Source organism: Eublepharis macularius, chromosome 16 (assembly GCF_028583425.1).
Source record: "Eublepharis macularius isolate TG4126 chromosome 16, MPM_Emac_v1.0, whole genome shotgun sequence".
NCBI lineage: Eukaryota > Metazoa > Chordata > Lepidosauria > Squamata > Eublepharidae > Eublepharis > Eublepharis macularius.
Genome location: NC_072805.1, coordinates 17,617,602 through 17,628,029, shown reverse-complemented (window position 1 = coordinate 17,628,029; position 10,428 = coordinate 17,617,602). Strand labels below are relative to the sequence as shown.

Genomic DNA, 10,428 nt, shown 5'->3' with positions numbered 1-10,428 from the left:
ACTTTTAAAGCATATATCAATAATTTAAATTGTCTAGCCAGTCTGAATCTTTAGTTGATTGATTGGAAGTGGGCAATTTTCATCCTCTCGATGATCCAACGCAATTTTCAATCTACAAGGCTTATTTATGCAGCTGATTTGGCCTTAAGCAGCTCTCCATATCCTACTCCGGGGCCTCTCAAGTGCGTGTTCCTAGCAGGAGATAGGTGCCTCACAGTCTGCAACAACTTGATGAGGGTAGGAAATGTTGCCCTTTGCTGCAACTTCCCAACTACAGAAGGTGCCAGATTAAGCTCTCAGTCCTGCTCCTTTCTTGGTGGGTAAAAGATGGATTGAATCACAGCTTCCAATCCCACATTAGCAGCTGGCAATTCTACGAGACAACTCGGCGCGTGTTCGTCAAGTGTAGGGAGACGCAATGTTACCCGGCAAGGGTAGTTTAAAAAGACAGAGCCGGTGGAGATCACTCCTCAGAGGGCTTGTTAATTTCATCTTGACCTCCCCGCAGGCTCTGTCAAATTCACCTCTCCAGTCTAAAACTGTATGGGATTGCAACCAGAGGGCAGCGAGGAATGGAAATGAGCTGGAGCTGCCTTTCAGAGCCGGGTTTGGACCTGGAGTGGTTATAATGGGCTGAAGTTCCCCTTCTGGCATTTCACAGCTTCTTCTCTCAGATCCAGTGTATAGCAAAGCCTTTGCCCTGCCACCAGGGCTGTTTTCACACTGCTTACCGACCACGGAACATCGCGCCAAGCTCCCGGAACGACAGCATCTTCCTGGCACGATTTCATCAGGAAGTTCTCGTGCGAAATCGCACCAGGAAGACGCTGTCGTTTCGGGAACTCTGTGCAATGTTCCATGTCTGGTAAGCAGTGTGAAGACGGCCCAGCTCTGTCTTTTTAACTATTCCTTCCCTGCTAACATTGCATCTCCTGACATGTGTTCTTCCCATGTCAGATGTCTCATGTAGAGAGACTCTCAGAAAGGGCCATCGTTCTTCTGCATCCATAGGTCGTTGATTTTGTGCATGTACAAAGCGTTCCGTGCCACTGCAGCTCAGTGCCGATCAATTTTATATTGCCATTCTTCTTTTACGTGTTCTAATGATCAGTTGTTTTAAAAGACATCATGCTTCTTTTTGGCGTCTGTTAGCAGAAATCACTTCTTTTTTTCTCCTAGGCCACAGCATACGTCTGCCTCTAATGGATATCTTTCAATTTTTTTTTTAATTTGTAGATTTCAGTATTATTTCAGGGCAAATTCATTTCAATGATAAGATGCCATGTGGAATACTGTCTAGGAATTACCTCCGGATAACTGGCAAGCAGCATTTACTAAGAGGTAGACAGCGCTGAGATCAGCGAGAGCGGAGTCTCAAGCAGCGAAAGATGATAAAATCCCTTCTGGAGTGTCACTGCAGTACTGCTGTCAAGCTTTTAAAATTGAAGTCAGGGTGTGCTTTTTAAGAACTCTCATTCCAATTCAGCACACAGCGAGGGCTCTAAGGCACACATTAATCCCTGGCTGCTTCCATGTAGAGGTGGGAAAAGGCTCCCGTCTGCTGAAGCAGCACCAAGCAGCCAGAAAGCTGGTGGGAATAGCAGCCACACACTCTGTCCCCATGCCAATCACTGCTGAGGCTGCCCCACTCTTCTCCCTTCCTCTTTCTGTCCACCAACAGTCACACTGTCCCCGCTCCGGTGCAGCAATCTACCCTTCCCTTCCCCTTCTCTCTTTCCTGCTCAGCTGGGGTATAATGTAATTAGCAGAGAGTATCACGACAAAGAACTAACAAAGGAAACCAAAATCGTGAAGACCAACTGCATGAACACAGATGTGCGGTTTCAGATGTATGTATTGTATATATGATATTGTGTCCATGTATTTAATAAGAAATAAACCGTATACAATACATTTCATAATTTAATTTATTTGGGAACCACAGGCTATTACATATATCTTTTTACTGGAGGTTCTTATTTGGGCTTCACGATTTTGCTTTCCTTTGTGGGCTGTGGAATAAAGCTACCCCTCGGCTTAGCTTTGAACAAAAAAAAAGGAGCCCATTAAAGACGGAAGGAAACGTGGAGCGGAGCTCTGCCATTTTGAAGGTGAAGCCTAGCCCGGGCCCATTCCCCATATTGGCTTCAGGTATAACATCCTCATGGATGCTCTGTCCACAACTACTACACAGCTCCTCCTTTCAGATCAAATGAAATTTTCATTTCATTCCCCTTCAGGGGAAAAGTCACAAGTGTCTTATGCGTTGGACTCACACAATGACCACGATATCATGTGGATCTCTGCTGAAATGTGAGGCCATCCCATTGTTCCCCCAGGAATGCCAATCACTTGAGAGCAGGGGTCATTTCGTAGAAAAAGAGCTGGTGGAACTCATTAGCATAACTCATTAGCATAACTCATTAGCATATGCCACACCCCTTGACAGCACCAGAAGTGTGTCATTGGCATAACTGATTTGCATATGCCACACACCCCTGACATCACCTGTCCTGGCTGTTTTGGACCCAGACCTGGCCATTCAGGGCTGAAATTGGGCCCAAAATGGCAAAAAGGGGCTGAAAATGGCCGAAAAGGGGCCCCAAATGCTCAGGATCAGGCCGCTGCTGAGCGGGAGAGTGATCCACCACCCATCAGAGGCCCAATCCGGGCCATTTCGGCCCCAATCCAGGCTGAAACGGACCCAAAATGGCCAGGAGTCAGGTGGGCGGGGCCACCTGACGTGACCTCTTTGGGGAACTGTCTTCCTGCGTGTTCCCCCTTGAAATGAGCCCTGCTTGAGAGGCACCGAACCCAGCAATATGACCTGCAGAATCATGAGGTGCACCCCCTCGCTGGGATTATTACTTGCACCTTCTCCCCCTTTTACTGCGGTCCCAATCCAAATTGGACCCCTGCAACCCTTGGGCAATTAGTTCCTCATGGGTGCTGTCTTGCTGTGGGGAAGTGAGTCGGGTCAGAGGAATCCAGTCTTGATTCATTAAATAATGTAACTGTTGCCCTCGAGCAGCAGGCTAAGCTGGAACCCTTCCCAGTGGCATGCGATCCTATTCTGAATGCTCATCTAGGCAAAATCTCTGATTGTATCTCATGTCTGTCTAAAATTCTAATAAATATCAGCCCCAGGAGGCCAAAATCAGATCAAGACCACAGTGCTGGGTTCTCCTTTGTCATTTTCCCATTGTATACCACCCACTTAAGTTGTTATTTGCCCAGATTTTTAAAAAAACACATATGAGTAATATATGGTTAATTATTGACCTGTGTCCAATCTCCCCTTTCTGGGCAAGGTCCATTTCAGTTTAACTTCAGGCTAGGTTTCAGGACCGAGACAGCCCTTTTGGTCTTGGGGGGGCTACCCTTGGTTAAGGGCAATGCTGCTTATATGGCTAGACCTAGCGTCAGCATATGATACAACCAACAAGTGTGTTTTTGTTGCAAAGTCCAGTTGATACTGCACATTCCAACAAAACAAAAAGGGGGGGTCTGTAGAATGTGGATTTAGTGAAAGAGATTTTATATACTTTTCTGTGCCTTTAAGTATTATCAGGGCTTTTTTCTGGGAAAAGAGGTGGTAGAACTCAGTGGGTTGCCCTTGGAGAAAATGGTCACATGGCTCGTGGCCCCGCCCCCTGATCTCCAGACAGAGGGGAGCTGAGATTGCCCTCCACGTTGCTTGGCGGCGTGGAGAGAAATCTAAACTCCCCTCTGGAGATCAGGGGGTGGGGCCACCAGCCATGTGACCATTTTCAAGAGGTTCCGGAACTCCGTTCCACTGCGTTCCTGCTGAAAAAAAGCCCTGAGTATTATGCACTCTTACTATTCTCAGCAGCTATTGTAGTATTTGTAACACAACTTGCAAGAGAATGAAACTTGAAACGAAAGGACCAAAGAAGAATGTATGGTAAACATGTTAATCACTGTGAGAACTGAGAAATATCAGTACAATGCTTGCTGTATGGTACAGATGCACCTATCACACGCACCTGCTGTAGGATTCTAATACAGAAAGCTCTTCGTAAGAACTGTCTATGCAAAACGTAGCGATAAAAGCAAGCTAGGATTAGAAACATCTCTCTCAAGGCTGAGACAGAGAAACTGCAAAACGGGGGCCAGGGGCTGTAACCACAAGTGCATTCCAATAGCTTTCCACCCACGGAACTCAGCTCCTTGAAAGACCCCAATGTTGCAAGAAGCGACTTTAGGGTGCCGCCGTTAAAAGTTACATTGGCCAAAGGAGTGGGCAGGAATAAGTCCTTAAGAAGAGACGGTTGAGAGAGGAAGGAAGATGTCCCTCTCAGAGATAACACCAAGGACAGATAAGAAATTGCTATCTTGCAATTTCTGCTGCTGACCTATGTTGCTTCTTCCAATCAGAATACCCCTGGACATTTGTGTCGTGATAGGTGGTCCCCTCTCCCCTGCCAATGCAGGACCCCTGTATCCTGCGAGCCAATAAGATAACAAATATCATAATTAACCAAAAGGTATGAATTGCTTTGCATTGCTATTGTAGCTCTGATGAGTGCTGAGCACGAGGAGACCTTTTCCTCTTCATGTAATCGTTCATCCATTGTTTAATAAACAATCATATATTGCGTCAATCTACAGGACTCCGTGGTGTCTCTTAATTGTGATTGGCTAGAGGGACACCCAGAGCACAAGTTTGTGCTCAACATTTTGGTGGATCAAAAGCAATCAATATTTAAGATAAAAGGAGCAGCTCTCAAATTGATTTCATTCACTTCTTGCTGGCAGGGGGAAAGATTTTCCATAGGAGAGGCAGAATCAGCTAGTTGGGATCTGGTACCTCATCTTCCGGTATACTCCCATGTGCCATTTATGCTCCTCAGACCGTGGTACCCTCACCTAGGGTTGTCTAGTTAGGTCATAGACTTTCTTCTGTGAGGTAGGCCCGTTCCTCTGGAATGACCTACCCAAGGGTGTGTAGAGGCCACTTCAACATGCTGCACTCAGGAAACTGTGTAAGAGAGATGGTTGTTGTGGGTTTTCCGGGCTGTATTGCCGTGGTCTTGGCATTGTAGTTCCTGACGTTTCGCCAGCAGCAATGACCTGCCAACATCTTTTCCACACTGTGACACTGAGAGATCTCTGTCTTTTGGTGCTACACCTCTGAAGATGCCAGCCACAGCTGCTGGCGAAACGTCAGGAACTACAATGCCAAGACCACGGCAATACAGCCCGGAAAACCCACAACAACCATCGTTCTCCGGCCGTGAAAGCCTTCGACAATACATGTGTAAGAGAGTTTTATTCCAGAGATCAGATGGAGAGTAAACTGTTCGGGTTGCATTTTAATGATGTGTATTGATTTTTAACTTGATGCTGGATCTTTATATTTTTTATGTTCTTGCAGCTTTATCTGCTTCATTAGCCTCCTAAAGTCTGAGGAGATAAGGCAGATTATAAATATTTTAAATGAAAAATAAACAACTTTGGGTTAGATCCATCCTCATCTGGACGAACATCCAGATGCGCGTCTGTTAAAAGCAAAAATAGAAAAGAGTCCAGTAGCACCTTTAAGACTAACCAACTTTATTTGTAGCATAACCTTTCGAGAACAACAGCTCTCTTCGTCAGATGCATCTGAAGAAGAGAACTGTGATTCTCGAAAGCTTATGCTACCGTAAAGTTGGTTAGTCTTAAAGGTGCTACTGGACTCTTTTCTATTTTTGCTACTACAGACTAACACGGCTAACTCCTCTGGATCTGTTAAAAGCAAAGCTCTCTGAAATGTTCCATTACATCTTCATGGATTTCTGAAAACATGGGCTAGGAGAATACACGATCCTGCAGAAATGAACAGATAGGTTTATGCACATTTCTATCTGCATTTGTGTGTGTGTGTATGTGTAGCAAACTAGTTCTCTGTCTGGGACACACTGCGTAAGGTTGGTTTTTAGCATGGTGGGAGAAGCTGGTGTCAGTCGTATGTTTGAGGAGAGAAGCATTGAACTAAGCAAATGGTGTTAACTTAGGGCTGTTGGATTCTGCTATCACCTTCCTGACTGAATATGGCAATTGTTGTTCTTTTGTCTTTGCAGGTGATCTTTCTCACTGGTCTAGAACGGCTTGTTGGGGTGAGCAATGAAACATTCTGAAGCACACAAATGCCAAGAGTCCAAAGGACCAGTTGCCTCCCTTCCTTCTTACTGTAACAAAATGAAATGGTGCGCCTAAGGTGATTATAGCTGGCCGCAACCTTATCAGGACTCCTCCCCACTTTTGTCCACAAACGAATGTCTTGATGGATGGCTGACAGAGGTGACACCATGTAGAAAGTCCTGAAAGGGAGTCCTAACGGAGTTGCAATGGTTTTATACACTTCCCCATTTCCCAACGGCTTTCTGTCAGCACTGCATTCTTTCTCCTGGGGTTTAATCTTCCCATGTTATTGGCTCGGAGACCGGCTCGTGGCTTCTTTTGTGCCTACCACGTACGAGAAGCGCCAAAGGGCGGACGACCCATGCTACTTCCACGCTCTCTGCGTCTTCATCACCACTCCCATCTACCTAGCACTGCTTGTGGTCTCCCTTCCATTTGCCCTGATTGGTTTCCTGTTATGGTCCCCACTCCAGTCTGCCCGACGGCCATATATCTATTCCAGGCTGCAGGACAAAGGCCACGTCAATGGGGGCACGTTGCTCACCGAGTGGAAAGCCGCCAGCAATGGGAAAAGCTTTTGCTTTGGCAGCGCCAATGTTTGCCTTCTCCCAGACTCTTTGGCGAGATTGAACAATGTGTTCAACACCCAGGCACGGGCTAAGGAAGTTGGCCGACGGATCCGGAATGGAGCAAGCAGACCTCAGATCAAGATCTACATAGATTCACCCACCAACACGTCCATCAGTGCAGCCAGCTTCAGCAGCCTAGTCTCTCCTCAAAGTGGCGATAGCAATAACCGCGTAGTCAGTGCGGGCATCAAAAGAACAACGTCCATGGAGTACAAAGGGGATAACTCGGGTTCCAACAACAGTGAAGAGAGCAAAGATGCCAAAGCTGGAGGGGAACCCAATGAGGGGGAGGATAATAACACATGCATCGTGCGGATAGGTGGAGAGGATAACGGCCACATTTCAGACCCAGAAGCTGATGGCACAGGAGGGCAGATGAACAGCAGGGGGCCAGCAGACCGTTCACCAGAATCCGAAGCCGAGAGCCTGAAAGGACAGACCCCCAATCATAAGCAGAAAGAAGGAGATTCTGGAAGTCTGGATAGTTACACTGCCTCGCGAGAGTCCCTGGTGAAGGCACGGGCTGGAGATGGCCCAGTGGACCAAAGCACTGTCAATAGCAAGCTCCTTTACAAGGCCTCGATCATGAAGAAGACCTCTGTGCGAAAAAAGAAGAACACGGACGAGGCCTTCGACCATGAGATCTCTGCTTTCTTCCCTGCCAACTTGGACTTCCTGTGCTTGCAGGAAGTGTTTGACAAAAGGGCAGCGGAAAAGTTGAAAGAACAGCTCCACCATTATTTTGAATATGTTCTATACGACGTTGGGGTCTACAGTTGCCACGGCTGCTGTACCTTTAAGTTTGTGAACAGTGGCCTGCTTTTTGCCAGTCGCTATCCAGTCATGGATGCTGCCTATCACTGTTATCCCAACGGAAAAGGAACAGACTCCTTAGCTTCAAAGGGGGCCCTGTTTCTCAAGGTAGGACTCTTCCCGTATGCTACTCTCCTTTAGGGAGCAACTGTGGCAGGTTCAACGTCCAGCATCTCTAGTTAAGTGGATCGGGTAGTAGGTGATGTGAAAGACCTCTGCCTTAGACCCTACAGATAGACCTTGATAGACCAATGGTCTGACTTAGAATAAGGTAGTTTCATGTGTTTGTGTGTTCTAATTAGCATCTGATAAGAAGGAATCTGGCTGTTTCCACACTACTTAACTTCATCCGGAACGCTGCGGAACGTCGCGAAAAAAACCACGGAAGATAGAGTCTTCTTGTGCAAGTTTTACGCAATGTCACGCAAAACTCGCACGAGAAGACACTATCTTCCGTGTTTTTTTCACGATGTTCTGCAGCATTCTGGATGAAGTTAAGTAGTGGGGAAACAGCCTCTGTGTCATCTATAGGTCTAAGGAGCTGGCACGGGAATGGAATGTATCATAGCTCAGCCAAAACTATCTTTCTTGTGTGTGTTGTCTATTTGCTTCTGTCGAAGTCCACTTGCAATTCTGGATGGGATTTTGAGTCCTCCAAAATCTCTGGGGCTTTCTTGTGCTCCACACAATAGCGCAGGGAGTTCACGGCTCCCTTGAGATTTGAAAACCTGGCTTCTCCACCACAGTGCTTATGCAGCTGTGCTTATTGTATAGAATTTGGATGGAAAAAAGATAAAGCACATAATTAGCAAAGCTGTTGTTTGACAATAACGTTCTTCATTGCTGACAATGCAAGTTGGTTCACAATTCAGAAGAACCTGTCTCAATGCTAAAACAAACCATCTAGAAATTCTGAGCTTTCATTTTCTTTACAAGGAAGTTTCTAGTCCTCATGGGATCAAACATGACCCTTGTGCCTTTTCTCTTTTCCTGTCCTGTTCTGTGATCCAAATCATTTGAAAACCTGAATCATAAAAATAAAATATGAACAATGATGAATGCTTATGTAACTCAGGCCCTACCTGATATAAAACCTGCAGGCTTGTATACCTGGACAAGAAGGGGTCACTCTACACAAGAAGCATTAATATACCACTATCTTCAAAGTAAACTAGCTCAGTGGAGTTTTAAGTCAAAAGTCTTAAAATAGGCAGTTGAAAAAAATTCCTGACAAGGTAGCTGAGAGTCTCTATACACAAAACGCCTCAGCACATGTTCGTCAAGTGTAAGGAGATTCAATGTTAGCTGGGAAGAGTAGTTTGAAAAGACAGAACCGATGGAGATCACTCCTCAGAGGGTCTGTTAATTTCATCTTTGCCTCCTCAAAGGCTCTGTCAATTTCACCTCTGCTGTCTAAAACTGTGGGGGATCCCAACCAGAAGACAGCAAGGAATGGAAATGGGCTAGAGCTGCCTTCCAGAGCCAGGCTTTGTAGAGGTTATAATGGGCTGAAGTTTTCCTTCCAGCATTTCACAACCCTTTCACACAGCTCCAGTGTATAGCAAAGATTTTGCCCTGCAGCTGGCTCTGTCTTTTAAAACTGCCCTTCCTGGCTACCACTGCATCTCCCAACATGTGTTCTTCACGTGTCAGATGTCTCGTGTAGAAATACTCTGAGTGGTATGGCTTTGTGAAATCTCTAGTGTCTATAGCTTGGCCAGCTGCAGAGAATACCTGCAGGTTCTTGGTCAGTACAAGATAATGGAAGTTGTGCTTTCCCTCACAGAGCTGACTTTGAGAACCCCTGCTTCTAGACTCCAGCTCCAAGCAAGCTGGTTTATCCTAGTTAACAATAATCACTTTCACACAGCTGTGATCCCCTATAGTGCATTTGTTGCTGCTGCAAACACTGCGGTATTCACAAGCAAAACAGAACATCTACATGTGGCTGTTCTGTTCTTTCCTTCCATTTCGCCTTGGGCTCATCATTTCACCCACCCCGGCACCACTGGTGGGCTTTTTGTCAGCGTTAAAAATATATCAGGAGTAGCTATAGTCAGGGCTTTTTTTCTGGGAAAAGAGGTGGTGGAATTCAGTGGGTGGCCCTCGGAGAAAATGGTCACATGGCTGGTGGCCCCGCCCCCTGATCGCCAGACAGAGGGGAGTTTAGATCGCCCTTTGCGCCACTCCGGTGTGGAGGGCGATCTAAACTCCCCTCTGTTTGGAGATCAGGGGGCGGGGCCACCAGCCATGTGACCATTTTCAAGAGGTTCCAGAACTCCGATCCACCACGTTCCAGCTGAAAAAAAGCCCTGGCTATATTCCTATAGTGTAATGACACCATAACAATGTAGCTTCTACTAAATGTATTAAATACATTCTACATTCTAAGGCAGAATGTCATTAGAATATTTTTTTAAGCAGTCTTTTTAGTGAATGGTGGCAGGGATTGAGGGGGTAACAAACGTTGTGCTGAGATGGTTGTTATTCCTCCAACAGTTTGTAGCTTTTAATTTTAAAGATTTATTTCAATATTTATGCCCTTTTCTCTTCAATGAGGACACAATTCTCCTTCCATCCATTTTATCTTCAAAAAAACCATGAAGTAATTTAAGCTAAGAAGGTGTCACTGAGCCAGTGTCACCCAGGAAATTTCCACGGCGGAGTGGGGATTCAAACCCACATCTTCTAATAATAATAATAATAATAATAACATTCAATTTATATACCGCCCTTCAGGACAACTTAATGCCCACTCAGAGCGGTTTACAAAGTGTTATTATTACCCCACAACAATCACCCTGTGAGGTGGGTGGGGCTAAGAGAGCTCCAGAGAACT

At 45.9% G+C, this 10,428-nt stretch overlaps 1 protein-coding gene across 1 annotated transcript in view; it reads left to right on the top strand.

Moving 5' to 3' along the window:
• The first annotated feature begins 6,353 nt into the window (after positions 1 to 6,353).
• SMPD3 (sphingomyelin phosphodiesterase 3) overlaps positions 6,354 to 10,428 on the top strand; it is a 68,199-nt gene continuing 64,124 nt past the window's right edge. Inside the window, exon 1 of the mRNA XM_055000648.1 lies at positions 6,354 to 7,697. Within this exon, the coding sequence (XP_054856623.1) occupies positions 6,354 to 7,697 (1,344 nt within the window). The remainder of the gene's footprint in view (positions 7,698 to 10,428) is intronic.